This window comes from Excalfactoria chinensis, chromosome 12, assembly GCF_039878825.1.
Source record: "Excalfactoria chinensis isolate bCotChi1 chromosome 12, bCotChi1.hap2, whole genome shotgun sequence".
Lineage (NCBI taxonomy): Eukaryota > Metazoa > Chordata > Aves > Galliformes > Phasianidae > Excalfactoria > Excalfactoria chinensis.
Window position 1 is genome coordinate 3,002,246 of NC_092836.1, and position 25,411 is coordinate 3,027,656.

General features: G+C 40.4%; 1 protein-coding gene across 7 annotated transcripts in view; it reads left to right on the forward strand.

The window, feature by feature from the left end:
• Window positions 1–25,411, forward strand: part of LOC140257613 (contactin-3-like) — a 92,918-nt gene that overhangs the window by 16,740 nt on the left and 50,767 nt on the right. For 6 of the 7 annotated variants that reach the window (XM_072347026.1, XM_072347027.1, XM_072347028.1 and 3 more), the window contains exon 2: window positions 5,806–5,939. In XM_072347026.1, the coding sequence (XP_072203127.1) occupies window positions 5,806–5,939 (134 nt within the window). Of the gene's footprint in view, window positions 1–5,805; window positions 5,940–12,372; window positions 12,439–25,411 lie in introns of those variants that run through there. The other variant, XM_072347032.1, reaches the window with a different exon arrangement.

Below are 25,411 nucleotides of genomic sequence, written 5' to 3' on the forward strand. Positions count from 1 at the left end.
GTTTAAAGTTTAATAACACTTTTGGGGGATTTCAGACTTTTCTTTGTGCTGAATAGATGTGATTCCTCATTATTGTAGGTCGAGAACTTTTACAAAGTAATTTCAACCTGAAAGTCGTGATACACTAAAAATGCCATTCTGCCTGCATAAAGTGGAGATATGCTTTTGGTACCAGGGATAGCATTTTACTTGGAAATTCAAAGTGAGATTGACAGTGAGTAGAGCATGGAAAGTCTGTGTGAACACTGCAACAAACCTCCAAGTCTGCTCCTCAGAGCTCCATGGCCAGCATGAGGCAGCAAGGCCAGAATCTCTTCTTTTGTCAGCAGCATGCATGCTTGAAATTGTGCACTTAAGACTGTTGTAGAGTAGGGCACATGCAAGTCTGAATATCTGCTATTTCAACTGTGAGTGGAGATCTTTCTGTTGTTACTCTGCCTCTTCTGTTAACTCAAATACCGTGGAAAGAAAATGTCAGATATTTGTTTTCAATGTTTCTGATTAAACTGGTTGATTACGTGCCATTTCATGGACTGTGCTAGCTTCTGCTGACTTGCTGGACAGAAAAAGGTTGATATCAAGATAGGGTCGAAGGTCCTAGGAGTGAGCAGTGTAAATATGCTTTCTCTTGTCATCCATGAATTGGTAAATATGACTCTGTTTCTCTTCAGTATTATATTGTTTTGATCTGGAAAGATTAACTTGCTACCAGTGTGTAACACTTTCACTGTACCACCACAAAAACAGACAAACCAGGTCTGAATGATAGTAGTTAAACACATTGTCAAACTTGATTTAACTGTGTTCGCAATAACTGTATTTCACGTGAGTTGGGAATGGAATTAATATAGCTTATAATGACTTGCTAATTTGAATTTCTATCACATAATTGATTTAATTGAAATAGTTGAAAAAAATTCTGATAAACATTCTCCTGTACTTAGAGGGAATAAAAGAAAAAGCAAAGCTGGTTCCTTTGTAAAGCTTTCCCATAGGTGTACCAAGTTGATTGAGGCAGGCAGTCTCTGCAGGTGGTCAGACTGTGTGCAAAGCAGAGACCTCTGGCTAGGTTTGAAGAGGCTCTGAAATTGCTGGCACAGAGGTTAACATGCAGAACTGCAGAAGCTAGTGGTCTTAAAATAGTGCAGGTTTTCTGAGGAATTTTAAGATAAATTACGTTCCCTAATTATTTATTTTGCGAGTTTTCTGCTTTTATTGACATGAAATAACTGCCTGTGGTAAAAGGCTCAGCTGAGTTCTGTTCTGTGGTGTTACAGCTCTGCAGGAGCTGGGTTCAGTGAGTGCTGGTGTATTCAGAGAAGACCTCAGTGACAAGAAGAATATGTGAGGTAGAGGTGCACTGTGATGCTGTCTGTGGAGAAGAGATTAGTGTACAGTGAGAAAGGGCATCCAGTTATTACAATTATTCTTTGTTCCACTGTGAAAAGGAAAGGCTAGAAAAAGCATAGGGCTAGGGAAGATGCTCTATAAAGCAGAACCACCCTTGCAGTCCTGTATCCATAAAGCTCTTGATGCTTATATAAAGTACGGAGGATATATGGTCAGCTAAAGCAGGGATTGCAACTGGAAGAGTCGATAAATAGAGTAAGATGAGAAGTTGTGGTAAAAGTGCAGAATGGTTGCTGCTACTTCTAAGCTTTTGTAAATTCATTTTGTTAGAAATGTCTGCGGTGCTTTTAATTAAGTCTCTGCTAATGACGCACTGCAGATGGCTTTAATCCTACCTAGGGCTTGTTAATAGTGGAGTTCCTCTTAAAACTTTCCTGCTCATCTTTCTGTTCTTACAGTCCAGCTTCATCAGGATGATTTGTCTATTGCTGATATCCCTATAGGGACAGGAAGGCTGAGTGAGAGCCACAGGCAGCCTAACAACTGCTATGAGCCTGCAAAGGCTGCTTGCTAATGAGTGGTGCTCCCATGCAGCAGTGGAACCAAGATCTAATGAGCCCCCAAAGGAGCCTGGCCGATCGTGGTTTTCCTTGGAGCACCGTTTTAAATTTTTCTTTGGTACAAGCCATTGTATTGCTTAGTAGGGGTTTTAGCTGTATTTTGTCATACTTCTTAGCTTTTAATTGGTTAATTCCTATGTATCTAGAGTCTAATTGAGGTGTTTCAGATGGATTGGCGTGTGGTGCCAGTAGAGGCTTGATAGCACTTGTACTGTATCTCAGGTTTTCAAAGCCTTGCCATCCTCAACATGAAATTACTCAGAATCACTAAAACTAATGTGGTGTGGGATACAGAATGTGAAAGGAGGAATAATCTTGAGCAGCAAGTGTTCTCATAGTGAGATCTGCTGAGCTGCTGGGTAGCTTTTGTGGTGTTCCACAAGGTGAGGCACTGCTCAGCAGGCTGCCACCAAAATACATCAGCAGGTTTTTGTGAGCTGGCATGGATCTTGCTTATCCTTTCAAATACCGATTGCAAATGCTGTCACTTTCATAAATGATCTTCACAGAAGATTCCCTTCATAGAATCATAGAACGGCTTGGGTTGGAAGGGACCTCAAGGATCATCAAACTCAACCCCCTGCCACAGGCAGGGCTGCCAACCTCCACATTTAATACTAGACCTTGTGTAGCAGAGAAATACAGGGAATGAACTCTGGAACTTCAGCTGCAGATAGAAGCTGCAGTGGATTTCACTGTAGAGGTTGCCAGCTCTGACACTGGATGAGATCCGCTTTAAATTAGTATTTCCACACATGTTCACCATTTTTGTCTCTGGTTTGTCTCAGCAGACTGACCCCAGAGCTCTGGGCTACTCCGGTATCAAAGGAAGGCCTAGGGAGCAGGAATATTGTGGGAAGACTGGCTTGATAAATTATGTACAAATGGAGGGCTTTCATAGCGGCTTTTATTGTATTTCCTTTGTGTTTTAAAAAGACCAAAAATGTTGAATCTTTGAATTCCTGACTTTTTCACTGTGTGTGGTAAATACACCATTACTTTTCCATGGCTACAACACTTCCATCCATCACTGGTTCTTGTCAGGGTTGGAATGTGAGCTACAAGAGGTAGAAACTTGATTAAATGATATGGAAGATTGAGAGCCCACCGTGTGGGTATTTTTCATTGAAACAGAGTGTACTGGTTGATTTTTACCACTAGTAATTGCGTTTTGAGGGAAATGAGAAATGGATATTTTCAATTATTTCTTTTCCAAGTGATGTGGCTACTTGAAATTGCTGAGGGATGGTTCACATTAATCTGTGCCTCTCATTTGTATGATGCTGTGTGGAGATGACTTTAACTAGAATGTTAATCTCACAATTTATCAAGACTTTTCCCTAGTCAAAGATTACAAATTCTTCCTGCTCATAGTTTGTATTGGGCTTCCCAAACAGGTCTGGGGAGGTCAAATACTATATGTAAATAAAAATCCTCCCTTTGGAGAACTACTGCTTTTTGACTGCTGTACTCAGGGTTGTAAGAATTGAGGTCTCTGTATAAGATTACTGACTCCTGAACCTCTTCCAGACTTTGTTTCTGCCAGACATGCTTGTCCATCAATTGCTCTGCTATATGATGTGTAATGTATATGTAATGCAATGTGATATGTATGTAGGTTTTGGAAAGCTAATCTTGAAGGAGGAAAAGCTGAAACTTTCTGTGTATGTTTGTGCTTTCATCTTGTGCCATCTGTTTGGCTGGTCATGTTTTCTTGTTGTCCTGTAATTGGGCTTGTGAGAATTTGCTTGTCTCTGAAAGACAAACAAATGTATAATGAAGAAATCTGTTGTTTTATTTCTAGTATGTTTACACCACTTTCCTAGGTTTGCATTCTTGATGTCTTGAAGTAATCAACTTGTCATGAAGCCAGTGCTCTTACAGGAGGAGAGTTTCTCATTCTCCAAAATAGAGATTTACAGATTTTCTTTGTGTGTTCTTTTGGTAGCGGAGCCAAACATTCAGATTCTGAAGCTGCTGCTTATCTTTGTCCTCCTGGATGATTCCAATACAGTGTGCCAAAGCTCTGCAGAGGTGATTGAAGTCCTGTTAGTTCCAAAAGCACCAGATTGCCTTTGTGGAGTCCAAATGTGCTACAGCCATGTACCTGTTGACCCCAGGGCATGCTGGATAAGAAACAGCTTCCTCTGGAAAGCCCTAGGCAAACACACAGTGCAGTTGGAGCCCAGCAGCTTGTGCTAGCACTGATTCGTCAGTCTATCAGTGTCATTGTGCAGTACTTGTTAACACTAGTCACTAAATTATGGAGGATACTGCAGAAACAGCATGCAGAACACAGCAGTCCTGAGTCTTCCTAGCTCTGATGCTTTGGGATTTCTTTTTGAACTTAGTTCTTGGGTTGTGTAAGGTACTTTTTTCTCAGCAGATTGTGGCCATTTCTTAAACTGTCGTGAGAAAGAGCGGGTGTGAGCTAAACTCTTGTCACACAAGTGCTTCAGGGTTTTGCCTTTAGTACAGAAGAAAAGGAAAAAGCATGTTTGTGTCACACAGCTGTCACTTGAGCGAAACCCGAGCAAAGCCAGGTCCCGGGGGTCGCATCTGCTGGAGGATGCTCCAAGCCAAGTCAGTCCCTGTCAGCCATTGCTCGTTCTGCATGCAGCCTGTCTGCTGTGTGCACTTCTCTACGTGCTGCCAGTGTGAAGTGGGCAGGGGGTGGTGTTGGGCAGTATAAGAACCGCTGTTCCTTGTGCTGTGATGCTGTGGATGGAGGGGAGAGGATGCTATCCTCAGCTGAGAGGATCCTCTGTGTGATTGCCTTTCTGGGGTGCTTAGCTTGCAACTCAAACACTGCGCTCACAGAAGTATGAGAAAATTTTAACTGTAACATGAAACGCGCTGGAGAGGAAAACAAACAACAAAATGTGTTCAGATTTGTGGATTGGCACCTTGAAATTAATGATTGTCTATTTTTGCCCTTAATATTTCAGTGCGCTCATCCATCAGCTCAGTGCCAGGGGGAGTGATTTGATGCAGGTCTGATCTGTGCACTGCACAACCTCCAGCTTTGCCCATTCACTGTTCTTGCAAAAGAAGGGATACTGTGGAAGTGATGCACACGATGTAAAGGCCACAGTTGTCACACAGTTGATAAAAATGTATTACACAGCTTGTGTAGGAAAAAAAACAAAAGCAAAATAAGAACAGTGTGCCCCAGCACGTAGAGCTTGGCAAATCCTTTGTCATTTAGCCAGAAACAAAGGTAGAAATGGAAGCTAACCAATTATTTCACAGCTTATCGCTGCACCTGATGCACTTCAGTGCCACATGCTGAGATTCTATTTTTTAATTCTATTTTTAAATTATTTTTGGTTGCTGCATTTTCCTCTTCAGACTTCTGTAATAGCACTACGTACATCAAGCACAGGTCTGGAATAGCAAAACAGTAAGAGAAAGGGAGAGTGGATGTGACTTCAATTAAATTGGTTACTGCACGTGTTCAGGTTGTTGTTAGTGTGGTGTATACAAAGCGGGGAGGATGAAAGCTGTTCTTGAACAGCTGTTTGACTTCCAACTGCTGTACTGTGTGTGATTGCACCTCATGTATTCTCTCTCCCCTTAAAACTCTATTTCTTACAAATGGATTGATGTCGCAGCTAGAAAATCGGTGTGCCTGTCAGATGTGCTCCTGCTGGATTACCTAACTTGTGACACTCCATATCCATACACGTGTACTTCTCTTTGGGGTTCAGTCACAGGAAAACTGAGGCACTGCAGAGCATCTGTCCATTTTCTATTTGGTAAAACATGCGTTTACAATGCAGGTGGCTCTTAAATTTGAAGTCGATGATCATCCTTGTGTATGTTCTTTCAACAGGTTAAACCTTGCACATGGAAGATTAAATGCGTGGTTCACCTGGGACAGAACCAAAGTTACTGAATTGAGGCAACTGAAGATGCTGCTGCTGTGGAAACAGCTGCTCCTGGTGTCACTCGTTGGCTGTCTTGGAGGTACCAATCTACAGTACTGCATGCTAAACAATGATTTCAAATACTGAGAGTGAATGAATTGAAATAACTTCTCAGAAGTTACTCAACAGAGCCCTGCTTTTAAAGCCACAAGATATTTGATAATATTAGATATACCATCATACATGCATCATGGATACAGTGATGTAATAACTGCAGTATGTGTTTCTGTTTAACTGGAGACTTTAAATTCTTGCTGTTGCTGGGGATGATTGCTACAGCTTTTGTCAAAGCTTCATTTACTGTAGAATGGGTTTATATGTGAGGAGCGCTGCTGTTATCACTGCACCAATCAGCAGTTCACTCTGCCAGACAATTCCCTTCTAGTTCTCAGTGCTGGGAAGCTGTGCTGCCTTTTAGGTCTCCTTATGCCCTGTTGTCTAATTCAGGATATTGCTCTCTAGCTCCCTGAGGTCACTGCTCAGAGCAGCAGGAGATGTCCCAGACTACTGTTGTACTGTGTTCAGCACATGCTCTGCTTGCCCATCTCTAATGATGCCACCATGTGTGTGAGGGGGAAGGAGGAGGTCCCTATGCTGTCCTCAGTGGTGATTTGTGCTCGTGATTTATGTGCATGATGGCACCATCAAGGGTGTGAAGGGCAGACATAACTGATGCGTGTTCTCCAATTAGTCAGTGCCATGTTGATGATTTTATTTCCTGTAATGGTAGCACTTTTCCTGAATGAGGGGAGCTTTTTATTGTTCTAAGTCATCTTGTTTGATAAAGGTCTGGGAAATTCTCGAGCGTGCAATGCAAACAGAAAGAAATTTCCCCTTGGTGCATCTCCTTGCTGCGTAGAAGGGGCAGGCTGTAGGACTGGAGGACAGACTCGAAAGCAGTGATCGGTGCTGTCACAAATGGGTCTGTTCCTTGGGGGATTTTCTCCCTGTGAATGTGGTTATACCTGTTCTTCATCAGGCCTGTGTGGAAGGTTGCTCTGAAGAGCGAGCTGAACTGGCTGTTTGAAGTTGAAGGTGTCCAGGGTGATTTGAGAGGAGGGAGCATAGTATGCATATGTGTGCTTTAATTGAAACAAGCAAATATTGTCCAAAACATAAAATAGTCCATTGTGTGGACTATAATCAGGGTCAGTTGTGAGCAGTTACTTGTTTCTTTGCAACAACTTCAGTGAGGGGATGGAGAGGGTCTGCAGTGCAGTGGGTAGACCATGGTGCAGCAGTGTGCTGCACAGCCTCTTTTCTCACCTCTTCCTCTCCTATCCCTGCACGCTGTGTTCACGTTTTGGCTGCCATCAGTAAGAGTGGTTCCCCATCTTGAACACAACTGAGAAAGATTTACGATTTCATCCTTAGCTGATTGTTCAGAGGGCCAGAACTGGCTGAACAATATGGCATACCTCCCTGAAAGATACTGATATGATCTCCATTAAATCCAAGCAGTTTTTACCAGAAAAATAAAATTCCAATTGTATTTTTTTTTTCTTTTTCTTTTGCTACTTCCCAGTTTGTTTTCTGAAAGAGATATTGGATGTTTCTGACATTGAAACAATCTTATGAGATTTGCACGGAGTTACTGTTTAAAACTGAAGGGTTTTGCTTAACTCTCCTTTGAACTGCTGGGAGCACGTTGTTTTTAAGCCTTGTTGCTGCTCCCAAGCTTTTCCCATGTCTGTATGTCCAGTGCTATGCCAAGCAAAGATCTAGTTCCCTCTGAGCCCACAACAGGGATGGAGAGAGCAGCAGGGGTGTTTTCCCTACAGATCTCTAGGCACTGTTTTATGACATTGCTTCGTGCCACTTGTTCTTCCTGTTCTTCTGCTTTAGCAGTGCATGCATGCAGCAGCAGTCTTGCTCCAGACCAGAAAATGAAGGTTTGTGAGCAACTTGAGTTAGCTAAAAACTGCAGCTATGCTAGCCAAGATTTGGCCTCCCCTTGGGCTGTATCTGGAAATACTTCAGGTTAAAAAATGCGTGTGCGGACTTAGAAACACTCCAAAGCTGCATGTAAGGTTCAGAAATGCATGCATTTATTCTATGAAACCAAACTGTTCGCTGACATTTATAATGTCAAATTGTGCTAATTCAGATGCTGGAGTGGCTAATTGGCCTTACAAGTAATTCCCCGATGATACCAAAGACATAGCAATAGGCATAGCAGATAGTGGATGTACATCCTTCAAATTGTTCTAACTGCTCAGTACAGTCATTATTCAATGCAGATATGTGATTTGTTAGTTAGAATATAGACGAAGCCAAAAGAAATTTCAAGTAATTAGCTGATGTAATGAAGGGTCTGGGGGGTGAGCCTAGAACAACATATAGAATCTGAAGATTAAAACTAATTAGCTATCCAAATATTATTTTAAGAGTAATCTCTCTGGTTTTGACCTGCTAGGTATTGGTTTTTGCTAGGTTTACTGTACTTAAGAGCATGAATATCTTTTGTGCAATACTAGCTTGCATTGGTGACTTAAATCACAAATATCATTTCAAGTAAAACAAATGATTTCATTATCTTCATGGCTGTGTTGATGTTAAATGAGTATTGATACAATAAACAACAACAAAGCCTGGTTTTTAATCTGTTAAAACTATTTATTTTGTTAAGCTTCTCATTTGATAGTAGACTTTTATCTTTCTAACCATACAACCTTATTTTTCTGTAGTTTTTCGTTTATAAAATGTACTACCTATCCTTTGAATTATAACAAATATCTGAAACACAAACAGTATAAAAAGGGAAAACTGAAATCCAATATTTAATTCACAGATAACAGGGAGTAAAGGGCTCTTTTTCAAAAGAACAATCATTTTACTCTAACTAAACTCTTTCTATCTTTAATTGCAAAGCTTGCAAATCTTCTGGATTGTGTCAAATTTAAATATGCTCTGTAATTTTTAATTTAAAAAAATGGAGATGATAAATGAAATCAGCTCAGAGCAAGGAGGATCTGCTGGCCCTTGCTTGGCACAGAGTTTTATTATAGAATTAATAAAGAACAAGCTGTAGGCATTGCTAGTTGGAGCCTTGCAAACAGGCACATGGAGTATGGACTGCAAGGTCTGTGGAACTTCTTGAGCGATGCCCTCAAATCTGCACTGAGATCACTTTGACCTTGGCAGTGGTTTGTGTGCAGGTGTATGTAACCTTCAGAAAGCATGAAAAGTTTTTCTCTCGTCTGTCGAAGGGCTTTTCTGACCTTTAATCTTTCTTATTTATTTTTTATTGTATGTCACCTCAGTTCCTTTCGTTTTAAAGCAACTTAGATAAGAGCAAGTTTTGTTTCTGCTACCCATGAGGTAGTCTTCAAGATACAGAATGAATGGTGGAAGTTTATGTTAAATCACGTTAACACCAGATGTACCAGTTGAGTTCCTGGGAGAGGAAGGAGGGGGTGGGAGGGGAGAGAGTGGGGGGGAAGAAAAACACCACAAAAATAAAGCAGAAGTAAATGTGTGTTTCTGTGTAAGTGTAATTGCAGAAGGGGATGCAGTATGAAAGGAATTTCATTAGCTGCAAATTGTTTTGTTTCCAAATCTCAGGTTGGCACTGAGTATTGTGGAGTTTGCAAAGTGAATGTCAGAGTTAATAGTAAAATGTTTGTTATTGAGATAACTACTCGTAAAATGCAATGACCATTGCAATATCAAGGAAAAAGTTGGCAAATATTTTGAATACTTTGAATGTTGCCTTTTTGCTCAAATTGCTTGAATATTATTAACAGAGCTTTGGAGCAGTAAACTTCTAAAGTCTACCTAAGAATCAAGCAGTTCAGTTGTTTCAGGACCAGTTTCAGTGAGAGCTCTCTGTAAACATGAAGCAAGTTGTAAACAGTTTGGAGGATATTACTTTTAAGCTATCATCAAGACAGATGAGCAGGTATTCTAACTTGCCATAGAAAACAATTTCTCTTACATTCTTCTAAAACCTACCTGCAATTTAATGTTAGGAAATAACAGCTTCAGAAATGGAGATGTTGCTGATCTTGACTTATATAAGTCTTGACGTTCTCTGTCCTTACAGATAACATATTTCAAATTAGATCCTTTATTACTGTGTGCTGTATGGAATTGCTTTCGGTTTATCCTACGTGGATCTTCAGTTTATCAAAGTGGGGATGTTGAGAGTATCTAATGGAAAGGGGGGGTGGGGGGGGAAAGAAATAAGGCCCTTGAGGTTCTGTTTATTGGATTGTGTTTGTATCTGTACAACTAATGATCCTGCAGTCTTTTTGTCTGTGTACCTTAGGGATAAGAAGATGATGATTCAGCATTACACGTGTGTCAGGTTTCAAACAAGGGAGAGGAATGTCTGCCTTTATGTTCCTTCTAACTGAAACCATTCTATTATTCCACAAACTTAAAAAAAAAAAAAAATAAATAAAAAAAAAAATGCTTGGTTATCATTATTAAACTTCTCTGAAGAACAAACTCAAAGATGAGTGGAATACACAAAAGAACAAACAAACAAGAAAAGCACTGAAAACAGACAAGAGCAATTCCCAGAATCACTGAGTGTTTAGACTGAGAGAAGTCTCTGGTGGTTGTCTCATCCGACCAGTGAGAGTGCTGAGCTGAGTGATGCACTGTGGTGAAGCTGTGAATCCTTTCCAGGAGCATTATGGCTTTTCCTGATTCTTCTGTAGGGTTTCCCAATCCTTCCAAGTGAAAGGACCATTTCACTGCTTCTGGTTCAGGGAGGTGGTTCTTCCATTCAGTCCCTTCAGGCATCATTCTCTCAAGCACCTGAATGTACTCAAACACAAAATGGAATGTTTTCTACACAGAGCTACTTTTCTTGCACTAGTAAAGATACAGAGTGCTAAGATGACCGTGTCAGGCAGTCTGTATTCTCCAGTGAAGCACTGGAGCGTTAGGAAAAACAAACCTCTTGTCAGTGGTGATGTGCTACACTCCACTTTGAAACTCCACTGGAAAACTAAATGGGGAAAGATAGAAAGGCAGAATGAAAGTAGAACCAATTAATGTTCTTTCTCTGTCCAGTCTTAAAAATGCCTGGTTGGAGCACTGGTCATGTTGTCCAGATGTTCATGAAGGTCATTCTCAGTGCATCTTAAATAATGATCTGCCAGGAGAAAAAGAGTGTGTAGTTTAATATATAAAAACCATTTGGGCTTTGAAGCCCCTTACAGCATACTCTGTTAACAGGGTTACTTTTTTTTCCTGATAACTCACATCCTATTTGCATTTGAAACCAGATCATATTATTATTGCTTTAATGCCAATTCAGGTGTTTCCACTGTTTTCACTTCCATTTTTCCCATTTCTTTTGTCAGTCTGACTCTTAGAGAAGAACTTGGTTAACCTGTCAGGCCCCACAATGTCATGCATCAGACCCACTGCTCACCTCTTTGTTACTATTAAGCTTAGGAGGCTTAGAAAATTAGGAGGTATGGTTTTCCTTTATTTCCAAGGATAGAAACAAACCTTCTGTTTTCTTCCTAGTGGAGGCTCCTTGGACACAGGCAGAGTGACAGCTACACCTTCCCTGTGCACAGATACGCTTTTCCTTGAAGTTATTAATAACTTCCAGTAATTCTGAGGTGAGAAATCTATTAGGAGAAAAGCCATCATCATTTAATACTGTGACATTCTTATTGTTAGAATTTGGTTTCCATTAAAAATTACAGTAGTCACAGAACCAGCCTATATCTCAATGAACAGATTTTTGCATATTAATAGTAATGTTTTTGTACGTTATACATGTATAGTCATAGGGTTATGAATGCATCTATGCCAGTAGTGACTCAGTGAGTTGTTTATCTTGGAGTCCTTATAAGGGAGGGTTGGTTACATTGATAGGAAATACTTATTTGCTTATTGAATGGAAAAACAAGGAACTAATCTCAGAGTTGTGATTTTCTAAGTTCTGATGTCATGAGCACTTTATACAGATCTGGTAACAGAAAACAGAATTTCTACTGTAAATCTGAAAAGGTCCCACTCTAAATATTTCTTTGCACTTAAAACCAACATACCATCAAGCCTAATTACCCCTCTGTTATGTTGAGCAATGGATCCAGCACGCAGCCTGGCATGTAAATTCCACAGCCAAGATATTTGCCCCACTGCAGGCATTTTGCCTTTCACTTACAGGATGACAGATGGTGGTAGCTTACTGAAGACCTAGTTTTACCTCTTGAGATGAATCAGAGCAGATCTTACTTCTAACTTCCTTCTGCAACTCTTGCTTTTAATACGAATGCAGTCTTGCACACTTTAGTGCTGTGAGCTTCGAGCTTCTTCATTTTTAGCCTAATGATGAAGCACACTCTTGTTAAGGATAACTTTTTAGAGATCTTTTTCATTCTTTGGCCATACTCAAGAAGACAGGGAGCAGTAACAGTGATGCTAAGCCATTCATTTTGAATTAAGTGAGGGAATAAATATATTCTCCTTCATTACAATCATCTTTTTTTTTTTCTTCCTAGCTGTATATAAAATGGGAGCCAGGTCAATGAAAAGGCTGTTGACTTATTGGACTTTGTCTGTGTTCAGTGAGTTTACACAGGTCTGCATTTCAACGGTGAGCATGTTCTGTCAGATACAGGGCATAGTTCCTTAAGAGTAGATAATGTTGTGATGCTGAAACACTTCTCAGACGGAGACCTTAACATTTCTACTTCATGTTCTGAGCTGAAGAACACTTTCTCTTGAAAAACAGCTACTTCTTGCTATTGATACTGTCTGATCTGTTTTAAAGCTGAATCCTCACCTCCAAGCAATTGATACTTCATTTCAACATGACAAATGCTGTTCTTTTAAACGCATTGCAGATTTTTATGATGTTTGATTGGAGAAGTTTTGGTCAGCGGCAGTTTTAAATTTTACATCAATTACTGAAATGTTCAAGTGCTTTATTCTGCAATAGATCATAGAGCATGAAGGCTGCGCATCTGTGTTTATACACTCCTGTCTTGTGCAGTTTTGATACGAGTTGGTGATCGCTTCCATTGCCTTGGTGCTTCTGTTTGCTGTGTCTCTGATGGATAGATCATTATGCTGTGCATGGCTGTCATCTTACTTCAGTCTCGGTTGCCTGGGGAAAGGTAGCTTCTGAAGGTAGATAACCTGTCCTTAAACAGCGTGTGATGTGCTTGTCACGTTTGCTTAATCGTTGTTGGTTAAACAACAGCTGTCATTGGCTGCTGTTGAAGAATAGATGATGACCAGGATGGATGAGTAATCTCGTCTATTTGAGTGATTCCTTGGATTTTGGGTAATACTTTGCTATTTTTTACCTGCAAAACATATCTGGTGGTGCTCCTTGATTTGGGAAGGCTGGAGATCTGCAGATGAGTTAGACTATAGAACTACCAAACCAGAGGAGGGAGGGAGTCCTTTTCTCTACTAATAGAGAGATAGAAGTCAATAGAAAGGGAACACTGAGAAGAAAGACTTCCATTACAAGTTTGTTGTGCTGAATGCAAGCTGTATCAGCCCCTTGGGAAGCTGAGGACGTTGGCAGGGTGATGGGGCAGGAAAACATGTTAGAATAGTTGTGAGTAATGGTTAGGAAAGCTGGGAAGTACTCAGAGTTTGAAATCTAGAGCTGAGTAATTTGACAGATGTTCAGGAAAACAAGCGAGCTGGGAATAAATACTTTTATTATTATAATTATTAGAAAAGCCTTCCAGAAGAAACTGCTGTGATTTTGTGGTCCATAATGACCGTGTTGAAAATTAATGTTTTAGATTTTTATTTTTTTGGTAGGGTTGCATTGCTGCCAGCCTCTTGCTAAAAGCACGATTATTTGGGGGGGTAGGAGGGGAACGTAATTACCCTTGTTGTTTCTTGTTTAATAACAAATGGGATAATGTTAGCCTTTAACTTTTCCAATGCATTCATCAGGGATCAGAACACAATTTACTCTCTTTGTTTATCAGCTAAAATAACAAAGGGTTATAAAGCCAATACCTAACCTCAACCTTATTACAGTACATGCTTGAAGATCTAAGGAAATGAAGACTGATATTATTGTATGATTGGCACCATTAAGAAATGGCAGTTTTGTAGTGGGATGTTGTTTTTTTTTTCTTCCTAGAGAGAACAGTTCTGGCTTCCTTGTCTAATTTTTTGAAGTCTGGAAGTGAAGTCTAAAACATTTCAAACATGCCATTTGGCAGGAAAGTAGACCTTTCTCTACACTGGGGCTGCTTTCTGTCTTGGAAGAGAAGGCAGAACATCATTTTAACATGACACCTAAGTGAATGTATTTCGTGCTCGATTATCCTTTACCCTTTAACAGAGCTTTTGAGGGTCAAACTCTCAGGACCAGCGGTGAAGCTTCTGAATGTAGAGATGGTTCTGTTTGAACCAGTCACTAAAAGTAGCTTTGATGTTTTAAGCCATCAGGGAAGAGATACCCTTAGTAAAGAAAGGGTGGTGTGGAGTAATTTCATGCGGTGGTAACATGATGTTACACTGAAGTTAACTGGATGCTACACTGCAGTGTGAAATGAGCCGCCTGGATTACTGCCTTCTTCTACTGTTAAGAACTGCCCAGGCCCCAAACATCCCTTGGGGGGTGGAGAGTTGTGCCTTGCACCAAGGGCATGAGCTCTGCACATCAGCCTGTGCCTCTTTGGTGGCCTGCAGCAGGAGGCAGAGGATGGCAGAGAGCACTATAGTATTCACTGCCTTTTCTCAGTTGTTGTGCAATGAGAACTTGAATGTTTTAGACCTAAATTAAAAGCAGCTTAATGTGCACAGCCAAGTTCAATTAACAGATATTTTATCATGTTACTCATACGACTGTTTATGACTGGAAGCAAACAGAAAATCCCCAATTAGTTTAGTTTAAGATTCAGTTAAGGATTTTCCCAGGCATCTTGAGGTGGCAAGTCATGCTGTTGCTGTTAGTAAATAACTGAATTGTCAATTCTGCAGTATTGAAAGTAACAGGCAAATAGTGATGCAGTCTTAGTAACAGGCAGAGGATTTGATTCACGTTGATGTGAATGTACCCTGACATAAGTCTTGCAGTGGCAACATAGAGGAGCTTCCAATCTGCTCACTGGGCATTTTAGGAGGCTGTTACGTAGCGAGAAGAGTTACAGTGCAAATAAGAAATGGTCTTTTAAAGCTCTGCTGTATGTTTAGGAAAAGTTTTTCAGCTATTTCACTCCAGATTACTTTCTGGTCTTTATGTTGCTGGGGATCATCCATCAGTAGAGAGACTATGAACTGAGCCTCTTAAGGCTTCATCACATTTCTCATTTTTAAGGTTCACTGTGTAAGGAGATCATTTGCCACGTTATTTAATGAGTCCAGGCAGCTATGGGGATATGTAATGAAAGGAAATGGATTCTCCCCACATTCTACTGAATGTAACGAAGCATTTATCCTGCATCAACTTCAGATGTGTAGTAGCACTCTGTGTGAAGACTGACTTCAGAACTGGGGAAGCTCGTTCCTTTTCATGATATTTCATGCTAAAAATGCTGGGGGAAGGAGGGGGGGAAGGTGGGCCAGCTGTTCCTGCCTTCAAAAATGTATAAGAACGTCTTTTGATTGCCTCTTGGGAAAACAAAATCAAAATTTACTTCCTAACCTGTGCAGAATGTTATTGCAAGCCATAGATAGAAGTTTAAAGACAGAAATTTATGTGGCTGAGCTTACTGTTTATACATGTTTTGTATATAAAACATAAAGATTTGTCTCGCAATCAGGATCTACATCTGTAGCATTGATGCAGAGTGGGCAGATTTCAGCTTTTAGTCTGTAAATGTATAACAGCACACATGCCTTAGAACCATGTTGGAAAATGATAATTCTATTTTTCTTAAGAGTTTTTGCATCTTGATCTGAATTATGTTGTTGTTCTATAAATAGTGTTTGAAGAGAAAATGAAATCTACATAAAAGCGGAGAGTAAATGAGGGAGAGAAAGCAGTTGTTACAGATCGTAACCTTATCAGTTGAGGTGACAGTTTCAATTCCATTGGAGTTCTTTCTAGTTGTCATCTTTTTTTCATGTTGGATTTAGTAACAGTTTTTGTCATTTTATTCCCATAGCAACTTTATTTTTTTAAATGAGAATCTGTTTGTCTCCTCTTATCTTACAAAGCTTGCACATGAATGACTTGTGGAGGAGTATGGTGTGGGGAGAGACTTTCTGGCACAGAAAATAAAGAAAAGAGCATGGTGGATATATAAATAAACGAACTATATGGACTTCATGGTTTGTGTCCAGCACTCCTACCTCAAGCCTTAGCACAGGTGGGCAAGGGAGACTGTGAGCTGCTGAAGGATGGCATCCTGGTGGATGAGCTGATGGCCACCATTTTGGCTGAGAAGGGGAAGAAAATATTCACATTTGAACTTCTTTACTTTGCACTCTGAAAACACGCGCAATGCTGCAGTTGGCACACACGCTTTCTCCTCTCCAGCTCTTCCTTAGAACAAAGGTGGAAATTCCAAGTTGGTCCTTGACCAGTGGCAAACTGCTCTGCAGCTGGGAATGTCCTGAGCTGGGGGGAATCCCTTTTTCCTGTGTATCATGGGAACAAGGCCTAAAATTAGGGAGATAACATCAGCTTGTACAAAATGGTTCCTACCCTTTGTGTGTTAGTTGCTTCTGCTCTCAATCATAAGGCGCTAAATGAGGTTGAAAAAAGAAACTGTAGCTTCATTGCTGTACATCTTCTCATATTAAATATTGCACTTGATTGGACTTAATATGATGAGTGTCTGAACTGAAGTGGCATAGAAGATTGTCAAGTAAATTGATCCAAATCAAAACGTATCTTCCACAGCTATAACAGGGATATTTAATTGTCTGTGGCTGTAAACCCTGAAGGCCACGAGTTGCTCTGAAGCTGTATTTTTGGTTGCACCATGTTGAGAATAACTTGTAAATGTCACAGCTCTGTATTTTCTTACTGTACATGTTCAGGCTCTGATCTGCTGCCAGCCTGCCAACTTTGCCTCCTGACGTTTGCTGTCAGTGCAGCTACTTGCTAAGCAAAGTGGGTATTAACACCAAATGGATGAAACTTGAGCTGTTCCTTTTACATTGCATTGCTTGTGTCTTTATCTTGTATCGAGATATGTTTACATAAATGTTTCTAGGAGAATAAGCTATTGAATGGTAAGGGAACACAGACTAAGTTATAGGGAGTGTCATTTTATAGCCAAGCAAATTTTCCTTACTTATGAGAAGAGAAGCAGTACCTGTGTTTTATTTTCCTCTTATTACCTCTCCCAGCCCTGCAAAGTGAGAGTTCTTCATTCTTTTTTATGAAACTGTATTTTTTCAGCCCTTGGCTTTTTATTAAGTTGTAGTTAACAATATACTTCTGAGGATTACACCACCCTACACAGAGCAATTTGGCTTACGCTGGAGATCAATCTGCAGATAGTGTGTCTGTTGCTGAGAGATTCTGCTCAGATACCTGCAAAAAAGATTTGAGGCCCCACTGCATTTTTGGGGGGCTTCTCCTTATGGTTGTGTCTCCATCTATTAGACTTGCTTTGATAGTGTGGGATTGTATTTGTTTTCATAAATAGAACGACAGGTAAGCATTTCTGGGCAGTGTTTTTTCACATACCCCGATTGTGTTGTCAAATAGTCTGATGCTGATTATATTTATCTATGCAGTTGCTTGCTCAGGTGTAATCCCTTGTTCAGCCACATCTATTCATCCACTGAAGGATGTGCACATTGGTACATCATGGCATATTAAAGGTTTACCGCAGCCTGCCACAGCTGTCATCACTTTGACCCCTCAGTAAACCAACAGTCTTCCACATAATTTTGCTTTCATTCAAGTGTGATGCCATTACTGCAGAGGCAGACAGAATGCAATTCTCTGAAGATCTGGTCTCATTCCTTCCCTTTCCAAGGAGGTTAACATGCTCAAGTGATCGCTGTGCTTTCTTTTTTTCACTCTTTCTTGCTGCAAGAAGAACAAAGAAGAAAGCACACTGAGTGGACTGTTTGCATTAGACTGGGGGGGACGGACTAAAGTGGAGGGGTGAATCGGTTGGTTAAAGGTTAAAGGCCTCTTTACCACTTCCATTTCAAATGTCTGCATTTGTTTTCTTAGCACTTTTTTTTTTTTTTAATCTTTGTTTATCAAGAAGTTGTACAAATTATTTTTTATTAGTATTTCTAGTTCATTATTATTTTTTCTAATACTGTTTACTAGAGAAGTAAGCAAGTCAAAAGATCCTTATGCAAAGCCAGCTAAATCACATTCAAATGTTAATGTTGTATGGAAATTACCTGAGTTCTATCAGTGCATTTACAAGGAGGTACCACTCCAAAACCAAACAAAACTTTCTCTTTCCAGTTCTGATCTCAATTGTGGGACCAAGCATACTTCCAAACTCAGTTTTCACTGACTCCATCACAAGGCTAATATCCATTGCTTCTCACATCTCAGTGTCCATTAGACGATGTAGGATTACAGGCTGGAAAAGCACTGCCACGCGTTGCAGCTGGTTTTGATTGAGAGCAAGGCACTTGAGCACACCACAGTACTTGTCTGCCACACACCCTGAATTTCATTGATGTGTAGATATATAAGGTGTCAAAGTAGATCAAGTTAGAGTGAATTCTTATCACAAAACATTGCTTTGTGTAATGAATTTAATTTATTCAAAGTCACGCTTGCAAGGTTCTCCTATTCTTTCTCCAGACAATGAAGTATCAGATAGCAGTTAATTTTAAGCAAGACCATATGCAGTTTTATCACCTATTTACCTCTTTCTTTAATTGCTTAAGGATCATTGTTCGTGCTTTTGCAAATCAAAACGTGGAATTTGTTACCCACAAGAGGATTAAACTTCTCGATTTTTAAATGTTATATCTGGATCAGAGCAATGATTAATACTGAACACGAGGCTCTGTAACCAAACTGATGCCCTGGTGCGCATCCCAAAAAAGGCTATTTTGATTTATGAAGGTGTATGAGAGGCAGAAGTAGATGTGTCACAAAGCAAATGAAACTTTTGCTTAATAACAGTCAGCAGATCTTCATTTCCATTAGGGCTGATGAGCATGTGTTTGTGTGGTGGGTAGGAGTGGAGCAGCTCTTTGGTGGGATGAAAGGCAGTATTTACAGCACTTTGGTTTGAGAAAGTAATCTGTGCAGTGGTTCATTTTCTTTCTTTCAGCGGGAATTGTTGGATGGTCCATGTTGATCTCCTGGGTGCTGCAGTGCAATTTAACTCAATATTTAACTGTTATCAAGCAGGTAGCTATATACTGCCTCTAGACTGTCCAGTTTTAACTCTTATTTTAGTTTACCTGGCTCCAACTGTTGGCCTTTGTGTTTGGTCCGGTCCCACCCCAGGAGTGATTCCATGGGAAGCTCCTGTGAATACCTGCTGCAAGGCATACAGGTGGTGCATGGCTGGTGGCTGCTGCAAAGACTCTTCTCCTCCTGCTGGGTACTGTCTTGTTTATTCCTGTGGCACACATTTGCTCTGCTCTAAATGAGTTCTTTTATTGACTGCTGTGAGTTTGTTGATAGGGAGGGTACAAGTGTAAGGATGTTGCTTACAGTGACAACATTTCAGCTGAGATACATGGAGCTGTTGCGGCATGTGTAAGCCAGCCTCGCTGTGTGTGTTAAAGCAGCTGTGAGGATGCTCCTCAGGCTTCCTTGCATGGCCCACTAGGAACACCAAGTTGCTGCTCAGCAAGAGCTGCCATGCATTCAATCTGCTGCAGCACGCCGTAGGTGCAGAATAATTTGACATCTTCCTGTGAGCATTCAGACTCTCAAAAACTAATTAAATACACTCAGTAGTACTCGAGGAAAGGAGGGCTTTCTAGATAAGAAAAGACTGCTCTAATAGTAAGAAGCTGGGAGAAATCATTAACTCTCCATGCTGAGCGGCTCCAAAATGAGCCTAGACCATCAAAAGGAGCCAAGCATTTAATACTGCAGCATTTCCTTCCTTCTGTGCCTTACGTGGAGAAAGGAAGATCCCTGTCTAGTTCTTTCCATAAAGATGTACTGTTTGACATACCCAAGTTCTTGATTGGTGCCTGTGCTTGTTGTTTGTTGGCATTTCTCTGTGGTTCTCACTGGGTGGAATCTAGCATGGCCATGCAGAAGAAGAGCTGCTCTGTCTTGTGGTTGGACCCTTGCAGCAAAAAATGAAATCTCTGTGGAAGAACAGGGAAGGGGTAAGGGCATTCTGCTGTAATGAATGAATGCTGTGATCATAATTCAGGAGTGAAGAACTGACTGAATGGTTTTTGAGACTGAGGATAAAGAGATTAAAGAAAAAATGGGGAATGTGCTGAGGCTGTGTTCAGATTTCAGGAGATGGTGTTGGGGGCAAACAAGGCCTGAACAGGGAGGCACTGGGGAGAATAAGGGACAAGGAAGAAGGTGTTGTGAGGAATAGCAGGAATGTGTAGGATCTGGGGTGGTTTGAGTTCTGGTTCCTATGGGAGAGTACATGGCCTTGAGCTGGTGCAAGTACACAACAGTTCTGTGTTTAAGCAGTTGTATAATTGCTAGTGAGACTGTTTAAAAAAAAAAAACAACGTATTTTTTTGTTTCACATGGTTGAATAACAGTGCTGGCAATGCAACAGGGATGGCCATGTACGTGTGTGCACAGTGCAGTATTCAATCAAGCAAGTTGAAAATCTTATTTTTCCTGAACGTTTGTCTCAATAAAACTTAAGCTCATGGTTCATTTATTAGATACAATCCCAGTCTCAGGGAAAACTGTGTAGAAAAAATCCACCTGGAAGCTATTCACCTGCGAGCTGTTTGCAGAGCCTTGGTGAAGGGGAGGGGTGTGGGCACTGCTGCTGTATCTTCACAAAGCCTTTTGTTTTTCACATTTTCACCCCGTACATAATCCAGGGAAGGCTTTGAGGACAGTAGAAATGTCTCTCAATAAATATTTATCTGGTTTCCTGAATTGAGGCTTTGCTGCTAGCTGAGAAGCTGGTGTTGGTGGGGGAGAAATAAGTGGAGCTACAGTGGGATGTTAAAAGAGCAAGAAAGACCGGTCTGAAGACTGAAGAGCTGTTACCTTTGATAATCTGATCCTCAGAGAACTGTCTGCAGACTGTTGGGTTTGCTCTGTAGGTGGGGAGCGGTCCCACTGGAGCACCACAGTTCCCTTTGGGGGATGTGCTTTAATTAGCTGTGTTGGATCTAACTGTTTGTCTTAAGCCAGGTACCATGCGTGTTTTGGGATGGGAACTATAAATATTTTGAAGGTCTGTGAATCTTACATTTGAATGCTGATGAGTTGGTGTGTTTTTAGGTGTGAAACAGCAGCTGTGGTGTGACATCTGTCGATAGCACACTTAGTCATCTGCTGTATCTGTTATTTGTCATCATTACATCTGTTACAGTCCACATGGCCCTGATCAAAGCTGGGTGGCTTTCTGCCAGGTTCTCCAGCCCAACAGGGGCAAGGGAAATGGATTTGGTTACCCATGTCCTGGTAATACGAGTGAACACCCAGCTGTATTCAATGTTTGTTGGAGCATACCTTCATTTCTCTAAGGAATGGTGCAGTCATCAGAAAGATAAAGGAATGAGGTCAATAGCAAAAACAAATAAATCTCATTGTATCAGCATGTTCTTGGTACTTAAAAAATGGCCTAAGATGTCTTTTATTTATTTAGAGGAAAGTCAAAATGCTGCCACTCAAATAAGCAAACAAACCTTCAGGTAATGAGTCCCAGATCTGGCAGTGCATTTATCCATTTGTTTAACTATTACATTATGAACAAAAATGTGAATAGCCCAACAGTTCTTCAACGCTGAACCCAAATCTGCTTTGTGGTCACGAGTCGTTAATGATAGAGGTGCTTCAGAGACTGTCAGGATATTCTTAGAGTTGCTTTTAGGAAAGCTTTAGGGGGACAAAATTGTTTCATGTGCAAAGTTGGCTGTAAGATAATTTGCTTGAGCAAACATTGTTCCCTCCTGAGGTATTTCTTAAATTGCTTGAGTTGCTTTGTTCAGCGCTGTGTTTGAGTAAAGGGATAATTCCCAGATAATATGAATTTTGAGGAGGTGTATTTTTGGAAATACCTGAGAATGCTTTTCCTTCATTTTTCCTTCAAAACACACTGTGTTATTTTTCCAGGTTTTCTTCAGTGTATTTTTTTTTCCCAATGCAAAATGCCTTTAAAAATAAAAATCTGTTCATCAGATGTTGACTCAACTTTTATGCTATTGATGTCTGCCTGCTGCTATTTTTCTCTCCTCTCTCTGATCTCTTCCTTCTGCTCCATGCAGCCCACAAAAGCATTTCATCTCCCCTCTCTCCCTTTTTTTTCTCCCATAGTGCTGCAGTCTCTTCTGCCTTTTTGTGCGCTGGTGTTTCATGTTCACAGCACTCTGATATACCTGTGCCAATTTCTTTTTAGCTTTTTGTATATGTGTTTATATAACAGACTTTGTTTTATGATTTTGTATGATTCCCATTTAATCGGTGTAATCTGTTTGTTTCCTGTTGCATGTTTTGCTGCACGCCGGGTGGCTCAGTAGTGCTGAACAGTGCAGGTGTGTGTCAGTTTGCTGCTTTGAGTTGCTGCTGTTGCAGCAAGGAGCACCTACAGCCTGTCCATCCCTGTGTGACTTGGTGGCCAGGCACTGATTTCATGCATCAGGAACAACCTGCAGATCCTCTGCCACACCTGAAGGATAAGTTCATTTTATTAGCAATATTTCTACTGATATGAGATGCTGATTTGAACAACATTTGCTAATTGAGACTACAGAAATGCGAACGTTGTCAGGGATGCTTCAGGCTGGGAAATCGGGGTTTGAGCAGTATCAGTTTGTGAATAAAAGATGCCTGGAGGATGGAGACAGTGACCTCCCTCTCTGCCCAGTCCTGGAGCCTTTAGGAAATAAAAATGACCAAGGCATCCATGGGGAGGTAGGGCCCAAGCTGCTGCCCTGTGTCAGAGCTAGCTCTCAGCCTAGGAGAGCAGTGCTCTGGTTCTGTTGCTGCTCCTGTGGTATGGAAGTACACAGCCTTGTGCTAAAATGAGGTCTAGAGAATATTCCAGTGTGTTTATATAACCCATTGTGCGGTTGCCTTCCTACAGATAAACCTTCTACTATAAAATGAAAGTTCAGCAGTGTGCCACAGCATTAAGAGATTTCATAGAGGTTGCTGTGAAATTATATGATTTCCCTGTAATAGCAGCATGACAAAAATGAAACCATGGAGATAGTTCTCTGGTAGCCAGCAAATTTCTTCTCCAGTGACAAATCACCCAGTTTCTTTGCTTGCTTTGAGTAATGTTCAGTTTTGCTCTGTTAACATTTTTCTTCTCTCTCCTTTCCACCTCCAACAATAATTGATGGTTATAGAGGTAATGTGGGGAGGAGGGATGTGAACAAAAGTTATTCTTACAGGATTGATCCGAAGCCCTGTGAAATCAGCAGAACAACTCACTTTTTCCATGTGCAGCTCTACTGAGCTTGTTCCCAGTGGGTCTGCAGGCACTGTTAGTACTAGCTGGCCGTGTCTCCCAACACTTCTGTTAAGCTGTTGGAAGTATTGTTAAGAAAATTATTCCTTGTATACATTGTTTCCAGTGTTTGTCTCGAGGAGTATAAAATACATGGTCATAAAAATGCCTCAATATTGCCAAATTTGGGTTATTGAGTAGTGGGGAAGAACATTTGCTTGTGCATGTAAGTAGTGTGGCTAGTGGTAAAAAGCTTACCCCAAAAGGAACAAATTTGTCTTATTTTGTCTAGAAGTTGTCATTAACAGTGTAGCTATTACAGCATGCTTGGGCTGTTATTCATAAGAGCTGAGGGACTGTTATTTCATTTCTTCTTAAGTACTGTGACTTGTACCAAGGCGACCTTGTTGTGCATTAGTAGTTCATTATGTGCTGGCATTGAACAAAGTCCCCTCTGTAGAACTGTGTATTGAAGAAAACAGTTATGATTTGGTTGGCAGGCTCACTTGAGGCACTTGAACATCATACCAGTACAAAATTATACATGAAGTATATTTAACAAGTTCTGCTGCATTGAAGAATAATGAGTCTAATGAAGTAATAGAATAAATATTTTTTGTCTGTCAAAAGGACACTTATCTTTGTAGAGCATTAACTTCTAGAGCTTTAGAAACATGGTAGAACTGCTAATAAATCTGCTGTGACAGTAAGTATCAATTGATGGAAATGTAATCAGATGTTTGGGTGCAAATGGACTTGGAAACATGCTAAATCCTGCTTCTTTCCAGGGCATGACATTGTCCCGTGCATTACTGAGAAAGAATTTGGTATAACCTCCAGAAACCTCTGCTAATCTTAATCTCAGGCCCTATGGACAGATATGCAGCACAGATATGTGGGTCTGTCTGAAGCAGCTTTGTCACCAAAAATTCTGTGCATTTTTCATTACATGGTGTTACATCTTCTCAAACTGTGGATGTTTGATCTGATCTTGCATCATCCATTGCCTTCCTTGATTACACGTGATTGCACAAACATCTTGCAGGATACCTTCTGTAGCAGCATTGAGTACAGGCAGGCTCTGGGCAGAACTATCAGTTTCATTTCTTTCTTACCTGTTGCTATCAGGTGAACACAAGATGTGTTATCTTCTGCGAAGTTCTTCAGATGCTGAAAGCTGTGCTGCTCACGAATTCACAAATATATGTTTCTTAATTATCAAAGGTATTAATGAACTGTGACTTCCGTTCCAAATATATAAATGGTTATTCCAGAGCAGTGTGAATGATGCTCACGTTACTTTTGCTCCATACTTCTGAAGTCTTTCTTAGCATTGTTCTTGAGGCTTAAAACCTAGCTGGAGTGGAAGGGATATCAAGGTTTCATATCTGCAGTGTTTGAATGAACAAGAACACATTAGATTATTCTGACCAAAAAGGAGAACAAAAGACTTTACAATAAACTTGAATTACGTTTTCCCGCTATCTTTTATTGCAATGGCAAATGCATTTCAGCTGATGGAACGTCCTACACTTGATACTAAAGCACTGAGGCAAAGTTACATATCATCCTGGGAGGGGAAGAGATGCTGTTTCAGGACTCCAAAAGGTCTCTGTTGCCAATTTTAAACTTCATTTGTCAAACTATAATAAGGCAATAAAAGCAGTTAATTTTCAGTTTACACTGTTCTAGATTGTTTTGAAGGTGCATATTTTGTTTTTTGATGTCGTCAGGTTTGTTCTGGTGTTTTTTGGGTTTTTTTTTGTTTGTTTGTTTGTTTTTAACATTTTAACCAAAATATTTTCTGTGTTAAGGTTGGAGACTTTGGGCAAGTTAAGTAATAAAGCTACTTGTTTCCTACAGGAGCAATAGGTTTTCAGATGAAAAAAAGATAAAAATGGAGCATGATAAACACAAGTAAGAAGTAAAGAGGTGTGGGCAAGGGAAACTAAAACAATTTGAGCACCTAGTTTGATAGTAGATCAAAACCTAAAACATCCAGTGATGAATAAGATGATCCACGCATAATAAATAGCAACAGATAAAGTGTGAC